The sequence below is a fragment of the Pezoporus wallicus genome, unplaced genomic scaffold (assembly GCF_028554395.1).
Source record: "Pezoporus wallicus isolate ANWC-B61680 ecotype Strahan unplaced genomic scaffold, APGP_CSIRO_Pwel_v1 scaffold_7107, whole genome shotgun sequence".
NCBI classification, from domain to species: Eukaryota; Metazoa; Chordata; class Aves; order Psittaciformes; family Psittacidae; genus Pezoporus; species Pezoporus wallicus.
In genome coordinates this window covers 2112654-2136440 of record NW_026642114.1, presented here as the reverse complement: position 1 = coordinate 2136440, position 23787 = coordinate 2112654, and the positions used below count along the sequence as shown (strand labels likewise).

Genomic DNA, 23787 nt, shown 5'->3' with positions numbered 1-23787 from the left:
CTAATTTACACTTTGGGCCTGCCCATGCCTTGGCACCTCTGCACCAACTACCCAAAGGAAGGAGACAAGACGAATGCCAAATGTGGTGACAGTCGTAGTAACCGAACACCTTGCCCCAGCCTGCATTTTACACAGCCTTTTGTGCAAACTTTACGCATCATCTTCCCCACCTCCAGCCCAGAAAGTCATTGTATTTCCATTATTCTGAGACTCAGCCTAACTGCAGTGCTTTTAGAGTCTCCTTCCATTCTCCAAATAGTGATACCAGGTTTTAAATGTCCTCTCACATTAAGGGCAGGCAGGCAGGCAGGCAGACCAAAGTTATCACCTGCAAAGCTGTCTGGATCCCACTGGGCAACAGTCCATGCTTCCCATCCAGCCAGTACTCCTCCCTGAAAACAAAGTCTGTAACTGGAAAAAATATCTTGACTAAGTCGGTAAATGCCATCCTTTTCCACTAGAGCATCCGCTTAACTAGGTCTCATACTGCTGGAAGCCACGAGAAGTTAGTATGTCCCAGCGTGATCTGCGGGCTGCCACCTGCAAAGCTCCACCAGACAGCCCTGAAATGCCGTCGCCTCAAAGGGCACAGAGCCAGCTCACAGGCACAGTGGCTCCTGACATCCAACTCTACCTTTTGGCACGCAGCAAGGCTTCCCACCGCAACGACAGCACATGCTGGGCTGCGACCACCGGAGGGTGGGAATAACACCGGGGCTTTTGCTTCTGTGGGTCACTCTTCTGGTGAAAACAACCGCATCATCCTCACATGCACATTAAGCGTGACCCGTCACTGGCTAACGAGGTGCCAAGGCTGGCAGGGCAGTTCCAGAATAGCTGGATAGCCAAGAGGGTTAGCCTCACAGGCAACACAACACCCTGGGTCTGGCACTGCTACAGGGAAACGGGTGAGTCTGAAAGGGCTGGAAACATAGGAAATAGCTGTGGGTTCGAAGGTTTGGGGGATGGTGGAGGAACAGGATGGGGTAGAGGCAGGGATCCCAGATTTTTTCAACTTCAGATTCCTCCTGGTATTATTCTGTGTCTTTGTTGCTCAGCTATGGGTCCAAATTCAATGTCAGAAATAAATGAGGACTTTGAAATACAAACAGGAGCGGTTTCTGTTCTTTGGCAGGCAACACAAAATGGGGTTACCTGGTGTTGCCTGGAAGCTATACTGATGAAAGAATTTTTCCTCCCCACTCTTCCTGCTCCTGCTTTTGTTCCTTGTGGCCCCTCTCCTCCCTTGCCTCTGGCCTAGGTGCACGCATCCCAAAACCACAGTTTCATAGTTTAGCTCTTTATTGTGACACAGAATTTTTCACTGTATTTTGGAAATTGTCCTTCTACTATAGAAATCTGCAGGGCAGACAGGAGAGATGGCTGCTGTTGTCTGTGCCCTGTTGCAGGCTGGCCTCTGGCCCCACTGCCTCCAGCTAGAGCTCTTCAGAGACGATGACAGTGAGACTCACTTCTCAGTAGCTTTTGAGGAACTGATGGGTTATCTTGTGTAAAATCCTCTTGGTGGAGAGGGAACAGCGATGACTAACTCCTAGGAATTCTTCCTCAGTGAGCAGGCTGGTCTACAGGGACTGGCTCCACAGCCAAGCCAAGTGGTGTGGCTTCAAGTGGTAAAGTCTGGCTCGAGAGAGCTCTTGCCCCTTAACATGGAAGGGAAGTATGACCTGACAGCAGTCAGGGTGACTTGAGCCGACATGACCAGCAGCAAGCCTTCCTGTAGTACCAGTGAGAGCACAGCTTTACCTTCAGCACCAGCACACAGTTGGCTGTCGCTTTATCTTCACAGTCCTCTTCTGGGGAACAGAAGGGTCCACAGAAGGAGTTAAAAAGGAGATGTGCTTCCCCAGAAAACAGCTGGACAGAGCAAAGGGCTCCCAAGGGCTCCACTCCCTCCCTACTCTCCCACACTTACCTGGTGCCTCTGTGGGGCATGGCTGGAGCTGGCATGTCTGCCTGGCTTCTGGTTTGGAAGTAGGGTCACAGCCCTGAGCCAGTGCTTCCCCTTGGTAACACTTTACCTCACGCAGTTGCACACCAGCACCACATGTCTTGCTACACTGTCAGCATCAAGAGGATAAAGGAATCATGAGAGACATCCTTTTATTTTTCTTTAGTTTCCAAGTTTGTTCTTCCAGTGAGGCCTCCCAGTCCCTGCTTTGGATACTGTTTTGAGGAGGTTTGGGTAAATTTCACACTGATCGCAAACTTATTCTTTTTTGTTGCTGGAGCAGAGCCTCCCAGAGCTGGGGTCAGGACAGAGCAAGGAAGGTGTTTGCTTTCACCTCTTTAGTGCAACTTGCAATGTTTTTTTCTTGGACTGTCAATGGACTGCAGTAGAAGAAAAATGGCTGCTGTAAGCCAGGCCCAGTTTCCCGTCCTCCATTCCATAAAGGCTCACTAGTTAAATCAAGGGAAAGCCAGAACACTGGATGCTGGCTGTATCCTGTATGTCTGCAGTATGGTGCATGCTCTTGCTTGAGGCAATAATCCACATGCTAGAAGGTTTTCCCCAGCTTGTGTGTGCCAGTCCCTTCACCTGCTGCCTGGTCTGCAGAAGAGCAGAGCTTATGGTCCCACCCAGACCTGACAGAGCCATCAGCAGAACAGCCTGCTAGAAAACCTCAATGCAGGTTGCGCTCCACCAACCAGGATTATGAGGCCTCCTCTCCCCCTTCCCCACAACCCTGAACCCTACCTGAGACCATGAGGTAGTGAACCACGTTGCACAAGGCCTCCTGAAACAGGTAGCTTGTTCCTCAGGTTTCTGAGAAGCTTCACAGTGCTTCTCAGGGTACTCCCTGTACACTCCATTCTCCAGGCCTGCACACAAGACAACCCGGGTCTTCACCCCTCGCCCACAGCTGGCATCACACTGGGAAAGAGAAGAACATAAAAGCCAGGTAACAAATGATGCTTGTCAGCTGTAGAGCTTCAAGTAGTATGGTATCCTGCTCAGAAGCAAGGTGCATAATGTCTCTGCTAATACCAGTCTAATGGAGCTAGCACTGCCTAGGTCACAGCAGCAATGGGTGTCTGCAAAAGAGCTGAGTTTCTTAGGGAGCGGGGACTTCCTAATTAGTGGTAATTAGTGTTTAGCCAGTGCTGGGGATGCGAATTCACCTCTGCTAGCCTTGAGAGCAGCTAGAAGGGATCTGGAGTAGCCAAGGTAAGACTACAAGATGCTGTTTCTGTCTTATTTTATGTATATCTATGTTCTCAAAAAACACGTAGCCTATTCATGTAGCAACCTATATTTCGGAGTACTGACAAGCTTTGTGTGGGACCCAGGGGACTAAACTGGTACAGTGCAGGTAAGTTGCATGGACAGGTACTACTGAGCCCAAAGCTACATGTGCCTAGCTGGGAGGACTCACCCTCTCGGGACACCACCAAGAGAAGCAGCTCATTCTATCTTAGCTCTGCTTCCTGATGCCCATGGAGACAATTGCCAGTTTCAGATTTCACTGCTTTGTCCCTTCTTCACCACAGCAGGGCCAGCATAACTAGCCTGTATCTGCCCTTAGTCATCCTGTGAACTCAGAGCTTAGCAGCTGAGAGGGAGAACACAGCAAAGGCAAAGAACCTGGCACATACAAAGGTAGGGAATTCGGATTCAAGAGAGTTTAATAACCTGCTACAGCTGAAAAACTGCACTGAAGTATTGTCTGTGACCCACACTACAGGCCAGAGCTGAAGAGGGTTACAGAACTGCCACGGATCCCCAGGTTTAACTAGTTTGTGATCATTACCAGTGCTGGAGGGAGACTCAGATGAATGTAGTCAACAGCTATAAATGATAGCAAAATGAGAACAGAGACAAGACTTGATTGCTTCTCTGGTTCCCTAGAAATCTTTTTTCTTAGTACTCTGTGAATCCGTGTTTTGCTCAGGACTTTAAAGACAAATCCCAAAATGGACTCAATGTGCTCTTCTAGGTAAGCTGGGATTTGGATCAGCTTGTATCAGGAAGCCTAAAGCCTCAGGGCCTTAAGCAACAGAAGGGAAGAATGAAGATCGACAGAGACCAATTGACTGATTGTTAGAACAGGGCCCCTGGACTATTTTTACTAGACTGAGTAAAAGTTCTGAGGCAAGTACACAGTCAATGGCCTGGACACGACTTCCAGGACAGAGATGTGGACTATAGTTCAGGTTTATCTTCAGATATTATTTATCAGAGATGAAGCTGTGTTTGTTGAGGCTTTCTCTTTAGCATGTAGGACCAAACTCTTGAGATGGGTGAGTGCAGGTTCTGGACAAATTGCTCTGCTGAGGTGTCTACAGAAACCCAGCTATGAGCCAGAAGTGGAAGAGTGTAGTTTCTGTAGGTCACTGCTGCCCTCCAATGGAGGGCCCTAGGAAGACAGCAAATGGCACAGACTGTGGCAGACTATAGGGTATTGGAGGCAGGGGACAAGCTGGGGTATTCATTACTCCTTCATCCTTTCTAAAAGGAACTAGGAGAAGGGTACAGCCACAAGGCTAGAGGTCACACCATACAACCTTATTCCAAGGCAGCCAGGCTCCTACTGTCTCCTATGGGATATAGGGTGGAAAGGAGGGCTGAGGACACAGGGCTGTGCTTGGCTTTACCTGGTCCCATTCCTGCTCCACCCAATGTGCAGGGCAGTTCTTGTCTCCACACGGATGGACAGCCAGGGGCTTCGTGACTGGGTCACACTGTGAGTCGGAGATGACCTTGCCCTCTAGGTTGCGACACGCAATGAAGCGGCTCATGCGTCCCTCACCACACGAACCTGAGCACTTGGAGGAATAAAGGGCATTTAGACGCATCAGAAAGCAGGAAGGTGGAGGGGTCAGGGTTGGTGGTGCCAGGAGACCTGAGTCCAGAGCCTGGCCCTGCCACTGGGACTGTGGCACTGGATCCCAAGGGTCTTTAGAGGTACATCTGGTCAGGGGCTTTCATTTTCCTGGTGCCATGAGCTTCCCAGGTAATGGAATGTAACTCACCTCACAGCTAACCAAAATTTACAGCATGAAGAGGCAAAAATACTCTAGTTTCTTTAGATTAGCCTCTTCCAGAAGAAAGCCAAAAGAGAGCAGTAGCATGACAGCCTGCCTGCTGCCTCCTGCCAGTCCTGTATCCCCAGCATCAGGTACAAGCAGAAGCAGACCCTCAGCACTCACCGGGCCCCAATCTGACGCAGTCCAGTGGCGGTCGCAGGGTGGGCCTGTGCAAGCCTTCTCGCTGCTGGGCTTCTGGGACTCATCACAGAGGGGCGCTTCCACCGAGCAGCGCACCTCCCGCTTCATCATCCCCTGAGTGCCACACCGGGCTGAACACTGCAACGGCCATACACAGTCAGCCCTGGGGCTGAGACCAAGAAGAATGAGCAAAGGTGAGGGAGGCAGCTATGCCTCCTCCCATTTCCTTCTGCAGCATTAGGTGAGAGGGGAAGAGCACCAGCAAAGACAGGAAAAGGTGGGTCCGTCTCTATCTCTACTGCTTATTTAATTTGGGTCATAGAGTTCCAACGCTCCAAGATGCTGATACCTGGAGTGCTGTTCAAAGTCACTAGTTCACTGGCCCAGTACCAAGCAGACTGTGGAAAGTTAATCAAAAGAATTTTGATTGAATTTTAGCTTCTCTGTGTCTCCTTGCTACCATTTCCCTATTTGCTCTTAGAATCATAGAATTGTTTATATCCTCTGGAAGAGGGAGGTAAAGCCTCTTGCTTGCAGGGCTTTAATTGGGTCCACATCCTGCTTGAGAAGTGACCTTAGAAAAAAACGTTTTGCAATGGATTTTGTCTGCTGAGCAGTGCCAGAACAGAATAGCCATGCATAAAGGCAGTCCTTGCTTCCCCAGGATGCAGGTAGCCAAGGGCTTCTTTAGCACCCAACATCTACCAGCCACCTTCCTCCAGGCCCCAGCCCAGCCCTGGTTGCTTACCTCTGGAAGCAAAGCTCTCCTGCTGCTTACCTACCTCAGACCACTCAGAGAGCTCCCACTGGGGCCCACAGGCCTTGTTCTGGCAGGCTTTCCTCTCCATGGGCCTGGCCAGCCCAGCTGACTCACAGAGGTCATCATAAACAGAGCTGTCGAAGCCTGGAGCCAACATCTTCCAGCAGCGCACAGTGCGGTACTGATAGCCCTCACCACAGGTTCTGGAGCACTCACTCCACCGGCTGGTCTCCCACCTCCACGGGCAGTCCCAAGGAGAAGGCACAAAGGAAAACCCAGGTAAGGGAGACAAGGGGCATGGGGTGGCTGGGGAATGCCTGCATAACTGGAACCCCATCACCCAGTAGCTGCTGCTATGAATCTGCTCATCACATACATGTTTGTGTTAAGGCAATGCTGGTCTAACTGCAGGCAATTTAGACAGCAGATTTCTTCCCTCTTTTTGCTTAAAGAGGATACTTTCAAGTTTAAGCATATCTTTCAGCCCAGAAATGGCTGTATACATTGAGCAAAAAATGATCCTTAGAAAGACATCTTGTCCCTGTGGATAGCTGATGTCATTTCCACTCACCTAGGCTGGCAATCTCTCCCTGTGCAAAATTCATGAGTAGGTTCTGGTCGGGTTAGGGCATCACAATATGTTTCATCCACTTCCACTCCATCATACCGGACACACATCGCATAAGAGGCACTGATACCTGCTGGGCAATCAAGACACTCCCTTGGTCACACTCCATTGGATTAAAAGCCTCCACTCACCATGATTAAGTTACTGGAGTGCTCACTGCATCTGAAATGCTACCTGCCATTTTAAAAAATACCAGTATTCACCCCATCAACGCCAAAAAGGACTTCACATGATCAGTCACGTGAAGCCAAACCTACCTGAAGTGCATGTGGAGCTGCAGGGGGCATAAGCTGAGACTTTCCACCGATACATGTCAGCCAAGCTTATGTCATCATGGCCCACAGGGCTCACATCAAACTCATTGCTGTGGAAAAAGGAGGCAATATGAGCTAAAAATGAGGAATTGCCACAAACATAATATATTGAAATTCCTCGTCAGTGTCTCTGAAGATGGGAAAAACCCTAGCGTTTCTGCTCTCCACCTCCCCCACCTTGGTCAAGATGTACCACTGATGAACAGAATGTAAAGCCTTGATCCACCTCCTGAATTCAACAAGCAAGGCAGTGTGTCATCACTGTTGAGAGGAGGCAACACTCATTATGAGTCTTGCGTATATTATGGTCTTTTGACCAAGCGGGTGCCCTCAGCCTCAGTTCACACTATCACCTTGAGAGGTATACTAGGTTGGAAAGGGGAGCTCAAGCACGGTCCTTCTTAGTATATAATTTGGTGAGAAGAATTCACATGTGGCTTGCCAGAAATGTTTAAAAATTGGCCCTTATTCTCCTGCCAAATATTTACTGATGTTACAGAAGCTTCAACAAGCTTATGTGCTCAGAGGAATGGAATAGAAGCGGCATGATGTAGTGGTAAACACATGACATGCTATAGACTCCTAGCCTTCTTTACAACCACATCAGTGTTGGCTTCACAGGTCCTTCAGCATGTGTTTAAATGGATCCCCTAGATGCAGGGGACCTGAAATACATTCTGGGAGCTGTGTGTCAGGCCAATTGTAACAATCAGTCTTTGAAGGACATACCATTGGTCAAGCATCTACAACAGCTGCCACAGGCAGACACTGGTGAATGGGGACATCAAGGACAGCAGTGGGACTACCAGAGGACTGACTTGTTCTTCCCTCCCTAGCTAACCATGCATTTGTTTTGCCCATGAAATCAAGTGCCACCTTTCAGTGCCAGGAGCTTGCAAAGGCTCTGCTTGGCTGATGTCCATGGTTGGGCTGGCACCCAGCAGAGGGCTCTCCACAGGTGCCATCATGCTGGAGTTGGCTGCTTCCCCCTGACTCCCAGCAAATGCATCCACCTTCAAGTCTTCCAGTGAGTTCTTACGGGCCGGCACTTTGTGGAGGCCCTGTGGCCACCGAGCAGCTGTCTCGGTCCATAGTCCTGCTGTGGAGTTTCTTGAGGCCAGCCTGGCCAGGTGCTGCAACTCCCTACAGAAGGCAGTGTTGTATGTGTCTCGGTGACACAGGCGCCTGAAGAGATGAAGGGTGGAGGATGCTATGTGGCTGTTCTCTGGGAGCTCGGATCTCCTCATGCTGTAGGGTACAGTTGTGCTGATGGAAATCTGATTAAACCTAAGAGCTGGAAAAAAATACAGGCATGCTTGAACTATATTGAATGGCATATACTTCAGCATGTGGTATTTAACAAGACAAAAGAACTTATTTGGCCTCAAAATCACTGGTTTTGTTTGGGGTTTTTTTGCCACCAGGGAGCACCAACAGGCCTTAACTGCCCTGAGCAGCTTCATATACACTCTGCCCATTGCTCGGGAGCTCCAATTAAGTGCAGGCCTGGGCCTTCATTTCTGGTGTTCTTTCTTCCTAAACTGTTGTTTGGCTTCCCCAGACTGACCTCAGATTGGACTTCTCCCCTTGTTTTTACCTGATGATCTCTGGACTGCTTCTGTCCCTGCCCTGCCTGCCAAGCTCAGGTGCTTTGGAACTGCTCTGCCTAAGAGGGCATTGACTGATATCTGCTGCAGTTACTCTCTCCCAGCTCCCCTTCCCTAACAGTTACTAGCCCTTGCTGCTCCCTGACAATCTCCACCCCACTACCAAGTGTCATTCCCTCCTGTCCACCCTGATGGTAAAGCCACCTTAGATTTCAAGAAGACCAGTGTGGTATGTCCTCTTCCAATGAATAAATTGGGAGAGAAGGAGCGACAAAGCAAGCAACCCAACTCTCTTTCTCCACCAACTGCTGCTGCTTCCTCATCCTCTCCTGCTGTGTTTGTGGGATATATTTGTCTTATCTGGAAGTCATAGTCCTTCTCTTCACCTTGCTTCCAGCCCCAGTCCTGAGCCTGACTGGTGGAGTTGGTCTGGAAGAAGTGTGGGTGACCCAAGCCTAAATCTTCATGCCCTTCTCTTAGAGGAAGCTGTTCACTGGTATCATCTGGCGACAGAGTGAGCCATGTGGTGTTGAAGTCCTGGGCAGCTCTGGAGTTAGCTGGAATGGGATAGTTCTGGCTGGTCTCTGGTAGGTGGTAGTAGAGAGGTCTGTCTATATCAGGGGCTGCAGTTTGGAGAGGCAGTATCCGTGGTACAGTGTAGTCATAAGTTATGTGTGGCATTTTCCCATTGAAGTTGTAGTACTGGAGGAAACGGAGCAAGAAAACAAAACTCTCTTTATCTTAAGGGCATGTATTTCCCAGAGAACTCCCCTAGCCACAGCCATCTTGTGATGGATGATAAAAGAAGACAGCATCCTCATAAATCCAAGAGAAGTACACACAACCAAACCAATATATGGCTTCCTCAGCCACCTACCAGGTTGGCTTGGGAACCAGGTTAATATTCCCCTTGTCTGAGGGAGGCTGACAATTTTAGTATAGGCAAGACAGGAAAGCTTAAAACTACTTCTTTACATACCATGGCATTCAGAGACTGGTTAGTGGGTCCGTGAGCTATGATATACTCCAGTCCATCTGAGTTCAGGCTCAAGGGCCGCCGGTACTTGAAGACTGTGCCAGCTACCCTGAAGTTCTGAGGGTTGTCAATGGCAGAGTTACCATTGAAGAAGAAATGTCCAGATTCATCTGCAAGTGCTTCAAAGAGAGAGAAAATGGGTAAATGTGATAACTCTGTGCAGAACACTGGGGCTGCACTGGTAACTGAGAAGAGCAAACAGCTCAAGAGCAAGAAAAACCCAATAGAAAAAGAACTATAGGCCTTCCAGCATTCATCTTCCACATTAGGTCAGCAGTGCTCAGTGCCTGGTGCTTTCATTTCCCTCTCCAAGAGCACAAATGTCTTCACAACAGGGACAGTCCATAGTGAGCTGTTTCCAAATGTCCCTCTTGCCACTGGTTGCTGGAGATATAACTTTGATTTATGGATAGATGAAGTGCCCCTATGCTACCCTGGAGGAAATGCTCACAGATAGCTCTCTCACAGGATTGATGGGAGCGCACAGAGCCTTCTTCCCACCTCCCAGGCAGCTGAACTGGGATCTCCACATCCATCTGGTTCCTCTGCTTACCTAGGATGTTTTCTGTTTTCCTGCGCTCAATGATAAGGATATCTGTAGCACCAGCTGGAATGTTGGTGATGAACACATAACCTGATGAACAGAACAGAGTGTGAGGAAACCTCTAGGACAAAATAAAAAGGTCTGGGCAGGAAAAGCAGCTTGTAGGACAAGTGTGTATGTAGGAGGGCAATGCTGCCCTTCAGGGGCAGGACTCTTATTTGCATTACAAATCACTACTACAGATCATTAAGGCTCAGTCTGAGCACTGCTGGGTCTGGAGTGAAGAAGGAGTTGCACAAGTATAATAGCCTGGCTTTAATGTGTGGTTGAACGTGCTGTTGCAGTCTTTCTGGCAAGAGCAGAGAAAAAGCTTACTAGTGATCAGGACTGATGCTAAACAGAGGATGGAAAAAAACACAGGGCCCTTCAGCAACTGGCTCAACAGGATTTGTCTCAGGAGCAGCATAAAAATTGACCTTTAAAGGGAGAGGAAATAAGAAGGCTCTTAAAAGTTGTGGGTTTGGCAGCTTGTCTTTCCTGCTAGAAATGCAGGTCTTGTCCATTCTGTAAGATTTTATGAGGACTGGAACTGGAAGCCAAATCCATACATGTACTGCTGGAGAAGTTAGCACCATTACCCCTGCTCTGGAAAGGGGCCTGAGTGCTTTCCTAGTCTGGTGTCTGTAGGGAGTGATGCAGACTAGTGAAATATCAACAGTGTGAAATGTTCCAAAACACTCTCAAACACCAGTTAATTAACTACTACTGAGTATACCACAGTCTTTTCCTTCTGTGTGTGAAAGAATGGGCCACGAAGTTGCAAGGGATGAATCTCAGCCCAGTTTCACGGGGACTTCTCTTCAGCTGTGCCAGCCATAAGACTGGGTAAAGCAGGAGTCTAATTGAAGGCTGAAACACTGTGACCCTCACCATAGGAGCTTAAGTTTCAAATGAATACATAGCACAAATATAAAAAGATTTGTTGATCTCTTCATATTATCTGAGGTAGACAAGATGCCAAAATCAATAGGAACAAATAGATCCCCAGCTGCTTCCTGTTGTAAAGAGGTGAAGGGAAACCTTACCAGCCTAATATACAGCACATCAAAACCCATCTCCTCTGGTGAATAAGTGAAAAGGACAAATTACAGGCATTTAAGCAGGCATGGTACTCTTCGGGTCTTTCCATCAAGCAGCTGGGAAACTCCTACCCGCATCCAAGCCAGTCACCCTTCATGCCCGCTGGTGTAAGAAGTAACAGGTGAAGTCTCCAGACTGTGGTAGCAGGGAGTACCTATCTGTGAGACTGCCTTTCGGAAGCTGCCCGAGACACGGTGGCAAGTGCTGCCGTCCCCTCCACACACCCTGCATCTGTCCATCGTCCGGGGTGAGTACAGGCTCCCATCGCACCCAACTGGCTGCAAGGAACAGAACAAGAGAGGGTTTCCCTGGGCCAGTATATCTCCACAGGTCAGGGTCTTTTCAAGAAAATGCTACCATGCTCTTTTGGTGAGGCTCTGAGACTCGGTGATACTGGTTAGCTTGGAATAGAGTAATGAATGAATCCCACAGCAGCAGTAATTCAGCCAGGCATGCACTTACACGCTCCTGATTTCTATACTAATTCCTCCCAGAGCCTCACCTCACATTTCCCATTGATGCAGACCCCTTGATAGGTCCTGTCCTTGCAGGAGGTACCATCCTGTGCTTGGACCATCAGCTGCCTCTCTCCACTTTGGGTAGTGCACTGGAGGTCACATGGCTTACTGGAGATACTGGTGTAGTCATCTGAAGGGACAGAGGCAGAAAGTCACCAGGCAGATCAAGGTACTCAGAGATGGGCAGTGAGAAAGGGGACTTTCCTCTTACTCATGCTGATGTCAGCTTGGATATTCTTGCTGCTTGAGATGAGACCCCAAGGCTACAGATTTTGTAGTACCAAAGTGGGCATGGTATGGGGCTGCAGCTGGGAACCACGCCTAGCAGAAACAGTTCTCGCTGGCAAGCCCTTTTCACTGCCATACCCTCTCCCCTTTGCAATGCCCTGTACCAAACATGGGACTCTGCATTAGCAGATCCCAGGCCACACATAAATACAAAAGAGCAAGCAAGACCTGTAAGAGGGATACTGACTATGTGGGGCTGTGGGCAGGTCCACCCCATTCAGCTCAGAAAGCGAAGCTAGAGGTTCAGCTATGTCCCCTTGGCAGCTAATGGAAAAACAGGTGGGTCCAGAAAGCGGGTAATATCTGTGGTGAGCTCAATCCGGGCCTCAAGGCACAACTAGCAACCCATGTGAAGCAATCTGTCTTGCCTGTACAGGAAATCCATGGGCATCCTGTTCAGAACAACCCACCACCAACCCCACATAAAGCATGCTGGGTGACAGAGGCAGCCAAAATTGTAGAAGGCACAAAGAGCGTGAACACCCACTCTGCCAAGATGACTGCTGGTTAGCCAAGACAACTCAGAGAAGCCTGTGTCCTGTCTGCCCACCAGTGCTTGCTGATGTAGGATCCAAAACAGGAGCAATGTGGTGAGAAAGGAGGCCTGGCTGGGTGGAGCAGTTCTGTGAAAAGACAGGGAACGATTTCTCCAAAGCAGGGAGCATAGGGAAGCACTTCCAGACCAGCCAGGAGCATCCATCCCTTTTCCCCTGGGACCTTCCCCTTCTCCTGTGTCAGAAAATCCTGTGGGTTTTTTCTCTCCCTGATCCTTTGAGTGAAGCTGTGAAAACCCACCTGGATAGAGAGGCATCCAGTGGTAGTAACGCTTCCCAAAGGCTTTGGCATTGAAACTGGAGCACTGCTGCTGTTTGAAGCTTGCTGTGTTGGCTGGGCAGGGCTATGGAGGGAATAAATGTGATCAAAAGCTCCCTATGTCACAGCCATGGTTGTGACAGCTGCTTATCCCTTCTGCATCCCTGGAGGATGAAAATGCCCTGTCCACCCTGGAAGGAATCAGTGATAGACTCTGAGATGCTGTAATACAAGCAGAAAGGCCAGGCCTCTGTTGCCAAGGGCCCTTCAGACAGATGTATTTAACAGTCCTGCAAAACTTACTTCCAGCAAAGAAAAAACATACTGGAAAAACTTTATCCACCTCCCCACCCCACAACAAATACATTTTTATATCCTATTCCCCCACCTCTCAGCCCCAGAGAGTAGAGCCCATCTCTTGTATCTTCAAAGGCACACTGTCACCCACCCCAGGAGTCGATCACACCCCCTGTCTGCACTCTGAGTGCTGCTACTCTTGCAGCTCTCCGAATTTCACATTCCCCAGTGAGGACCAGTTAGTACTGGAAGTTGTTCTTACCTGCTGCTGACACAGTTGGTAGTGCTTGGCTTGACCAACACATATGGTACTGTTTGTTGCCTGGGGTATCTGTAGCCTGCAAACCAGAAAGAAAATGAGCTGGAGGTCTGTGAAGTACTGAGGTAGTAAAGATGACAGAGAAGTTAGGCCTGACTTAAGTGGGAGAAGCAAGGCAAGTATTTTTATCACAGGAAAGCTTTCTGGATCTAGACTAGCCAACATCTCTGTTTTCTGTGCTTCTAGGTGAACTGAGATTTTAGATTAATCTCATTTTGGGACAGGCTGAGCAGACAGGGAGCAACTCCAGTACCACCACCTCTGTGTCTCTTGACCTCTGAGCTCCAAAAGGGTTGATGTGATGAAACGACAACACTCCCATGGAAGTGCAGTGACCAGGGAAGCTGATCTCAGGATTCACTTTGCAGAAGGCAGAGATGGAACCTCTCATGGGGACTGGCCCAGTTAAAAGATTAGCAGATAATGGACCAAAACCATGGGAATTTCTCAACACTTCAGCTCTGGCCAGCAAGGGCTATCCATGGGACACTGGAGTCCTAGATTGATGCAAAGGCAAAAAAATTCTTGAAAGCTGGGAAGATGTATGGAGAATGGCCGAGACCACAGATTAAGGCAACAGTGTGTGTGAGCAGAAGTAGCAGGCAATGTGTTAACAGTATTGGGAACTTAGGGTGCACTGTGTAATGAAGAACTCTGTAGGCATACTCAGGCTGGACTAGCTGGAGGCTCTGCAGCTGTTCCTCTAGAACAATGTTTTACATGATGTAAGCAAAGCCTAAATTTACACCAACCAGCTTGAAAACTGCCATCCTTTCCAGCTGAAGCAGAGGCTTCCTGCAGCCTCAGAAATCATTTTGTGGGCATACCTGGCTCAGACTTAAGCCAGTCTCCTTAAAGCTGAAGAAACCTTTTGACTGGCTTTTATGGTGAGGGTTTTTTTTTGTTTGTTTGAATCTGAATCAATCCCTGGAGTAAAATGTCATAGCAAAGTCCTCCCCTCCCCATTTGTGGTGTCAAGGATACAGCAGATGCCAAATGGAGATGAAAATGTCTCTTCTGTCAGCAGGCAAAGGGCAAACAGGCTGCTCTGGCTGTGGGGGGTATGGGACAGCCCCAGGCTTCTTCCCACACTTTGTTTCTCACTCTTCTCCCATCATGGCCATAGTGTGCCAGGGAAAAGCAATAGCAGAGACATTGGCAAGGTAGCATAGAGGCTACATCCAGACGGAAGGTACTGCAGCACATCTGGACCCTCACCATGCTGTCAAAGAGCCCACATAAAATAAGTTTTCTGCTGAAGGAAGGAGAGCAGGATCCTAGCTTGAGCTTCCTCCACGCAGGAGTGCATCCATGCAGAAGGGAAAGGGGCAGAGTATGCGGTGGGCAGCGCCTGTGAGCTTGCTGTGCTGCAGGATGCTGGCTCTCATTACATCACAGGAGCCTGGAGTAGGAGCTTAGTGAGGTGTGCAGGAAGAGGAGAGCTTGGCGGCAAGGTGACTCAGGAGATACAGCAGGAGTTCAGGCAGCTGAAGTTCCCCAGTACTCCTCACTCCCACAGACCCAGTCCAACTGATACCAGGACTGTAGCAGCTGTAGGGGACAAATGTGGCTATAGGGGACAAATGGAGATGCCAGATATATCACAGAAGGAAATAAACTTGCAAGCTCTGCAGAGAATAAAGAGGGGAAACTGCTGAGATGTGGCTGAGCTAACTGCTGTCATGAGTAAATCAAGTCCCCATAAGGCGTTTGGGAGTATGTATCCACATCCTTAGCACAGGAACTGCCTACAAATTAGGGTTAGGTTGGTCAGAGCTACCACAGCAAGCGAAGGAAAGGGGAAGTGGAATAGAGCTAGCTTTCTTCAGCTCACAACTTTGTCAAATCTCCCACAGACTCCAAAAGGGGACCAACCCCTTGCTCCCTATCAGATGAAGCAGGCTGAGTGGGTGATGTGTTCAGGGGGCCTGTGGCTTGCCCCATTGCAGCATGCTTCTCCCTTGCCAGCCCTCCCCACCACTGCCTGCTCATCACCTACCCCACGGGTCACTGCCACCTTCCTTTCCAAGAGACCAGGGATGAAGACAGAACAGCTGACCCTACAAACTCAGGAGGTTCAGCCCTAAAACATAGGTGAGGGGCACCCCATTTCCCCTCTGCCATTTCAGACCTGGCCAAGGGCTCAGGCTGGGACACAACACACCTCTGTTGCAAGCAGTGCCTCTCCCGGGACATCACGCCTCTTCCGCAGGACCGGGAACAGGTGGACCAGGAGCTCCACTCTCCCCACCACTTGGTGACTTCTTCATCCCAGGAGCCAGCTCCATCTGCTGCCTCACTACTGTCCTGACAGAAATAGAGCATGGTTAGCTGGAGAACCTGGCTCCTCACCAGCCCTGAAACAGAGAAGGGCCTTCCAAAGGCAGCTCCATCAGGGACCATGTCACCAATGGACAGCACTGGGACAACCATGGCAGGATCAAGGTCCTTGTGGGGCCACACCAGGCTCATGCACCTCAAAATTCAAATTTCCCTCGAAGACTGAGTTATGGGAAGGAGAATGCCTCTGGGATCTTATGCCATGCTGTAGAGAAGGGCTGTTGGGCTGGTTATGTGTGACAGTATCATCAGCTGCAGCCTGGGTCAGAGAGAACAGCAGATCATGCTGCCTGCCTAGGTCTGATGCAAGGCCAGGAGAGAAGAGGAAGATCTGCAGTGCTTGGCCATGCAGATGCCTGCCTGCAGGGAAGCTGGGGGTACACATCTATCACTCACTGGAGCTTCATTTCACCAGGTAAACTCTTTGTGATTAAATCAGCTCACATCCAAGCTCCTCTCCCTCCAGCCCTCACAAGCCATTTTCAACAGTGCTTCATAACCTGAGTCTCCTGCAATTGCTGGAGATGGATATTGCAATTGCCAATTGCTGGAGATGGATATTGCAATTGCAATATGCATCCCACTCTTCTCAGAGGTGGATTACTCCATCTCCCAGCATGCCTTGCTGGGGCTGAGCCTTTAATTTTGGCAAAACTGAGCTCTCCTGGCCCCAGTATGGTCATTGCAGCAGGTTGCTGTTGGCTGTGTCTTCACAGTTCCCAGCAGGTAAGAGATTCTGTGCTTTAGCTTCAGGTTTGGGTTTCTTTCTTAGAATATTTTCCTGTTTAGTGTCTGTCTGATGGCTTGAAAACTCCCAAGGACTTTGGCAAACTAGCCTGTGCAGGAATTAATTTGCTGTTCATTGAAATACAGTGAGTAGTGTTAAATGCAGCAATGAATTTAACACAGAACAGTGACTAGAAGGGATTTATCCAGTTGAAACACTGACAATGTTTGAGTACTAGTAGAAGAAAATAAATAATGTGTGTGTGTGAAGTCTGCTATGTTGAAGTAAAGGCTCAGGGAAGTTGTATCAGTGCTACTATCTGTGGCAGTGGCAAATAATCCTCTTGCAAAGAACCAGTCTGCAAAGCTTAACCGATGGACATGAAAGAAAACTCAGCAGGGTTTGCTCATCACTAAATGTGCTCTGTATGCTGTTTTGGTTGTCTGTCTCTTGGCTTTATGCTCTTTCATAGTGTAATACAGCTAAAGTGTTCTTCATCTTGCAGTGTAATTCCTGCATGAAAACTTGTTTTTACAGCATCTGCCAACAGAACACCCTCTGGGCAGAGGAGATGCAGCTGGTTCATGCAAATGTTTTTAAGTTGTAACTTAGAGTGGCTGAAATATGCATAGTGCTGCTTCTTGGAGATAGCCAGAACATGCTGAAAGTAACCTTTTCTTCTGCAGAAAAGCACCATAATACCCAATGCTTTACTCTCTAGTGATTACAATAGTTAATTTTTGAAAACAATAATACGGCAAAACTTTTGGCTGTACTTAGATGTTCTGGCTGGAGTTGACTTGCCTGACAGGGACCAAATGCTGTGGTCAGAAGCTGAGCTGCTCGAGAGAAAAATTAAGCTTACAGGAAACAGACATATTTTCACAAATAACTTTTTCTCTTCTTCCAAATGATCATCTCAACCCATTTCCTATGAGAATTTTTGTCTGACTGTATACTATCAGACTGTACATGGAAATGCTGACTATGTTGCTTTCACACGTAGAAATGAAAAAAAAACAAAGGTCTCTTACTGTAAGGTATTTTTGGCTAGAATCTTTCCCTGACCTCTTCTATGCTTCTCTGTGATAAGCATCTCAAGGCCTGTGGAGAAAGAGCTCTTCACAATTGTTGGGATGGAGAATGCCAATGATTTATCTGGTGTCTGTCCAGAGAGCTCAGCACAATACAGATTCTCTCATTGCTGGGGTAATAATCAAAGCTTGTGTCTTACCAGTTCACTAAATAGCTGCATGAGATGCATGGACAGCCTGGGGAGAAGGCATGTGGACTAAAAGCTGCAATATTTACACAGCTTTTCCCCAGGTGGCAATAAAAATCTGACACTCTAACCAGCAAGATAATCCTGCTCCACAGATCTTACAATCCAAATAGGCAAGACAAGGCAGAAAGGAAACAGAAGGGAAGTTAGATGGGCTGTTCTACTAACTTATCCTAGGTATGAAAAAGACTTTGTGTATCTGGAGTGGGGGAAAGTTGCAGTCTTCTTTCCTGGGTTACTGCTCGGGTGTTTTGCCTTGGTGCAAGGAGACTTGGCATGTTTGGGGAAGATCAGCATCTCTCCCTTTGTGTGCCTCTTTCTTATGGTTAGAACAAGATACGTTTCTCTCCACACTGGGACTTTCAGGGATGACAGGAGCCCAGAGGAAGATTTATTGAAGGATGCTAAGCAAAACCTTTTTTAAAAATAAAATGTGTTTTCCTATATCCATAAATTCTGTTCCTGCTTCCTCATTGCACTGGAGTAATCAATCACTTTTAAAGTAGATTGATTTGGCTCTCAGGTTTTCCATGACCAAGCTCCCTTGCCGATCTTTGCCTAGGAATGCTTATTTTCTTGTGTAAGTAAGGAAAATGCTGAGCTGTCCCCTTGACCAGTAAGACTTGCAGCATGACTACACCAGAGTCCTAGGCCTGGTGACGTAGAGGGGGAACTCCAGGTACTTAGAGCTGGGACAGCTAGTTTCAATCTGTGCTGAATTTATTACACTGTCAGAAATAAATCTGCACTAACCGTGACACACAAATGGTTCTTGTTTTTCATTAGTGATGATACTTGCATTTTCCAAATTTTCAGATAGTAAATTAAAGACTGTAGGAAAGACTCCAGATTAGATTAGCTCCTAGCTTTAGTTTCCCAAGCCCCTCAGCAAATCCCAAGTTACCTTCTGGCCAAGTGAATTCCTCTCCCCCACCTCCTCCTTGTAGGATAAATCAAAGGTGCTTAAAAACAACTGTTCTGCATTCTCCTTGTTGTAGGAGATGCTGGAACTGCTCTAACTTGCACTCTGCAAATAACAGAAACAGAGCAGGCTAGAAACAATGGAGCAGGAAATGTGAGTAGGTCCAGTCTTTATAAGGCTGGTTCTGTCTGGCCTTGAGTGAGGGCTCTGCCTAAAGGAGGTAAGAGGATCAGGTGTGATTCCTTAGGTAATGAGGAATATAAGGCCTAGAATTTACATCTGTAGAAAAGAGGGACCATATTCCAGTTCACCCAGGTGCTTTCCACAAGGATTTCCCCTCAGGCATTTGTGGCTTGGCACCAGTGATTATATAGCTGCAGTTCTTCCTCTCTGAGGTTAACCAAGCTATTTCTCTGCTTCTGCACCTACAGGGGAGGCGATGCAACTGAGTAAGTGAAAGTTGCCCTCCTGTCTCCTTGTTGGGGGAACCACATCTTTGAACCCCAGCCTACAGAGAACTTTCTGATGACAAGATATCTGTCTCCAGATTTGCCAGTATCAATAGCAGAAACGTCAGTCTCTCAGCCAGCATCACTGAAAGCTTTTTCGGTGTAACTGAAGCCCCAGAAGCTGCTTCCCCTCTCCCCCCTGCCAAACAAAGGCTCACACAAACAAAATGCTTCAGTCCTGCACTGAAGGGTGGGCTTGGACTGACATCCTATCAGATTTCCAGGCGGTCTTTCTGAAGAGCTGAAAGGGATAAAATAAATTCTCCACTGACTCCCTGTCACGCCCTGGATCAGCTCTAAGCTATGCTGGGTTTCCCAGAAACCTGGGAAAAACTGCAATTACTGTGTCGGTGGCCCAGTCTCCTGTGTTGCTTATTGTTGTGCCTAATCTTGAGATTCGTTAGAGCCTGGGTCCTGCAAAAATGCTGTCTGGGAAGAGAGACCACAAACATGCCTGTCTAGTTTCCTTAATAGAGGAGCTTGGGGGGGAAAGCTCTCCTGCTGCAGCCTGACATGCCTTAAGCACTGGCCCACCCCTGAGGGGCACAGTAGCTGTTATAAACTGTTCTGCTCAGCCCTGTCTAAGCTTGTAAGACTACTAGAAACAGCAGCTGAAAATGAAATAAATTCTTCATAGACTTTTTCTGAGGCTATTAACTGTACGTCCTCTACCAAAAATTTCCATGATCCCTTTACTGAAGGGCTTCTCTCTACAGCAAACCATACACACTACTTACTGAAATACTAAGTGGCTTCAGATGTCTTAACGCCTGGAGTGGATGTCAGATTATTATCTGAAAATGAATGACCATGTTCAACTCCTCTTCTTTGAGTTCCCCATGTCATTCTCTGACTAAAGCTGTGGTGAAAGATTCTACCACAGCCCTGAAAAAAACGACAATAGCATTTGCAACTATGCCTTAATGTTTTACAAAAGAACTGGTGTTTGTGTAAAGCTGCTTCTCATCCTGTCATAGTTTTATCCTATTTGGTTAGGCTAAATAGTTTGTATGAGAGATTCAGTGTTGGAAGCAGACACAAAACCCGATTTTCTTTAGAAAAGTTGAAACAAGGTATCTGAGGAGTCTTCCATGAGGAGAAGGTATCCTGAGGTAAAATAAGCAATGCAGCATAAATTTTAGGGGATCAGGAAGAACGTTAATCTGGGTGGAAATGGTAGCTTGCTAAAGATGTGATATTGCAGCAGGTATGTGACAGAAATCTAGACATATAATGAGGTGCAGACGAGAAGCAAATTAGAAAACTGGTGAACAGAAGCCAGTGGAAAACTATGAGGTACTGTTCATAACCCTGTTGTGACAGAAATTTCACAGGCAAATGCTGCACGTCATTACAAAATACTTGATCCAAGTCAGTTAGGTTCTTCAAGTGGGATAACTCACTTATTCTGGGGCAAGCTGGTAAAAAGGATGGAAATCTGTGAAGGGGAAGAAGTGAGTAACAGGCGGCGTGTATGACAGGCATCTCATTGTCAGTTTTTTCAGAGGCACTGAATGCAATTAGCCCCACATAGGAATTTGCTTACCCTATCTATAGATTTAGGTTTTCTATGATGCTTTCTGTAAAATCATGTTGTATAAAGAAAACAGGACAGCAAGAGAAACTGTAGGTTAATTCCTGAATGATCATTTTGTGCACTGGCTTGCACTGGAGATACCAATCAATACTAGGAACATCTGCTAGGCCAACTTGCACTATGCAATCCTTGATCAGAGTGCTCTGTGGGATTCTCCTGGAGTAAGGGAGTCTTCAGAGCAGACCTGTGAACAGTACTGGTGTGTGTTTGTCCTGGGGAGAGCTCAGCAGCCTTTCTCCCAGGCCCAGATGCCCTCAGCTTAGGTGCTGTACAAACACAGCTGCTGGGGGCAGAAAGAACCACCAGCAGCCAAGGCTTGCGTGCACATGCTGATGGAGGAGTCCATCCAGGTCACTCTTAAATGAAGGACTTCACATCTTTTAACTTGACCCAGCTTGCTCTGCCTGAAGTTTTCTCTGACATAGCCCTATAGCTAAGGGGTAAACAGAATGGGCAGTGAATGTGTGTGAAGGTGAAAACAGTGAAAATGAGACACTTCAGCTGTAAAATTAAGATAACCCCAAACCAGGAGATGCTGCTGCTCCTTAAACCGGGATTATACATAGTAAAGCTGGTGTCTGGTCTTCTCTGCATTTAAAATAGCTCCTGTGAGATTGCTTCACCATGATGGAGGCTGGCTTGTGGGGGTGGGAAACACAACCCCAAACCCTCTTTTCCCTTCTGCAGAGCAGAATCCCTTTAGCAGCAAAGAAATCTGGCCGGGTTCCCCTTGGGGAAACAGGAGCGCTGAGCCAGAATGCACGCAGTGACCCGTGAAGGCAGGAGCACAGCCGGTGCCCTGCAAAGCTGGGATTTCTGCCTCCCTGCCACAGTAACAGGGGCAACTCTCCCAGGCTGGGCCTCAGGGAGAAGGGGACTGGTGGAGGGGTTCTGGTGTTGCTGTGGAAAAAAGGGCTGCCAGGAGGGCCAGGCTGAGAAAGTCCTCTATGGAGGAGAGCAGAGATGACGGGAGCATGGGGCTTCAATGTCTGGACATGCACCCCACTTAGGAGAGAAAGCTGCTGCCTGAACCCATGCGTGGGGTGGCAGGAGGGCCAGGGGGGATCAAAGTCTGTTTTCAGCCCTAAATTGGAGTCAGCCCTCTGCTAGAGATGAGCATGGGGGGCAGCCCCTAGCAAACCCCCCACCAGGGAAAGGCCCTGCTCCCCATGATCCTTCAGGTGATGCTGGGAAGCTTCCTCAGGCATCGTTATCCCCCGTCGGCCTTTTACAAAGTCACGCGCTGGGCAACGGGCAAAGCGTCTGGTCCTTGGGGTAAATTTGGGGGAAGACACAACAAAACCCCCTCCTCAAGTACTTCAAGGCTGAAGGAGGGCAGCGGGGGAAGCCCCAAGTCCAGGCTACCCCCTGCAGGAACCAGAAACCTACGACGAAGGGCGAGGGGCCGCCGATTCCGTAAGGCGACCGCCCGCTCCCTGCCCCGCGCAGGCCCGGGGTGGCCAGGACCGGCCCCGCCAGCTCGGAGCGCCCCTCCTGGCCCCGGGCCCACCGCGGCTCCCTGAGGGGAGGGAAGGAAGAAAGGAGGGGGCGAAGGGAGGCTTCGCCGCCGCGGACCCACCCGCTGCCGCTTACCTTAGCGCCGAAGGGGGCGGCGGCGGCGCTGAGAAGGAGGAGGAGGCGGAGGCGGTGGGGAGAAGCGGCCATGCCGCGCTGCTGCTGCTGCTGCCGCTGCCGCTGCCGCCGCCGCGGAGGAGACGGCGAGGCGGCGCGGCGGCCCACCAGCGGTGGTGGCAGGAGCAGCCGGCGCGCGGGCCGGCATGGCTGAGGGAGTTAATGACTTTACAGCCTGCCGGGTGGCGACCCGCGGCGCGGCCGCTCGGCAGGGGGGCAGGGGGCCGGGCGCTTCTGAGGCCCCGCCGCCCCGGGGCTCGGTCCCGGGTCCCGCGTCCCGCCTGCGAGCTTGCGGGGCCGGGGCCGGGGCCGGCAGGGGGGCGGGCAGCCTGGGTCTGCCGCCTCGTACCGCCCTGCCCGCTGCCCGTCCCAGCGCCCGGCACAGCACCAGTTTCTCTCGCCGCTTTCCGCCGCTCCTTCGTAGCCCCGCAGCGTCTCCCGGGAGCGGCGGGATGCAGCGACTGTCCCTGCCGAACCTCGGCCACCCGCGCTGCCCCCTGCACCGCGCACACCCCGCGCTCCCAAGCGAAGTCCTCCCTCCGCTGGTTTCCTCCTGTACCAAAAACATTTGCTCTACCCAGTTCCTATTTCCTGCCCTTTCTGGGCAAGCTATGCTTTTTGGTGCATCCCTTTTAGTTCTCCTGGGGCTGAAGGGCAGCATGTGGTCCGTGCCGGAAAGGAGGGAAACTACCCGGGACACGGAGAGCTGCTCTTTCTGGCGCTGCAAATGGATTGTGCCTGTGGTAGTGAGCCCGATGACCTGGCCCATACTAAAAGAGGATATAGTTACCCAGAGGCCCCCAGATCTCCTCCATGGTTTGTGAAGTTTTATACTAAAGTGCAGCTTAAGCCACACATGGAAGTTGTTCAGTTTGTGCATCCTGACCTAAGTCAGTAACTGCAAAAAGCACGGTGCAATATCAGACCATTTGAACCTACTCCAGCAGTCTGCTCTTTGCTAGAGGCCTTCTCAGAAGGTGCAATGGCACCTCAAAAGCCCCCATAAGCTCCCTGAGACCTTTCAGGCTAAAGAAATCTGTCGATGCCTGTCTCCAGATGCTGCTTTCAGGCTGGAACACTGAGATAGTCAAGTGTGTAACTTAAGAGGAATGAATTTACTTGCCCTCCTTTCTGGATCCCCATTTGTTGTGCTTGTTATCAGAAGACAGCTCTTGGTGATATCCTTTGAGTCTCCAGCTGCTGTAAGCCATGGACAGAGGCTGTGCAAAAGTGGCATTAGGTGTCTCTGACCTGGGGCAGGCGCCTGGGCAGCAGCAGTTCCTGCCTGCCAGATGTGCTGTAATTAGTGTAGGAAGGTGATCCGAGC

The 23787-nt window shown here is 49.2% G+C and overlaps 1 protein-coding gene across 9 annotated transcripts; it reads right to left on the bottom strand.

The window, feature by feature from the left end:
- Positions 1-1472: 1472 nt before the first annotated feature.
- Positions 1473-22590, bottom strand: LOC130608877 (ADAMTS-like protein 2). Of its 9 annotated transcripts, none has more exons than XM_057427267.1 (18): positions 22422-22590; positions 15616-15758; positions 13395-13470; positions 12818-12920; positions 11719-11864; positions 11371-11494; positions 10086-10166; positions 9476-9651; positions 8781-9198; positions 7766-8183; positions 6833-6939; positions 6519-6648; positions 5970-6183; positions 5170-5325; positions 4615-4785; positions 2717-2893; positions 1934-2078; positions 1473-1814 (listed from the first exon to the last, which is right to left on the bottom strand). In XM_057427267.1, the coding sequence occupies exons 1-18, from the start codon at positions 22491-22493 to the stop codon at positions 1696-1698; spliced, it is 2976 nt and encodes a 991-aa protein (XP_057283250.1). In that variant the 5' UTR covers positions 22494-22590; the 3' UTR covers positions 1473-1695. The 9 variants fall into 9 exon arrangements, 8 of the variants coding, with proteins under 8 accessions (XP_057283250.1, XP_057283251.1, XP_057283256.1 ...); XM_057427268.1 differs by having other exon boundaries at positions 6519-6645; XR_008974659.1 differs by having other exon boundaries at positions 1685-1814; positions 1934-2073.
- Positions 22591-23787: the final 1197 nt, after the last annotated feature.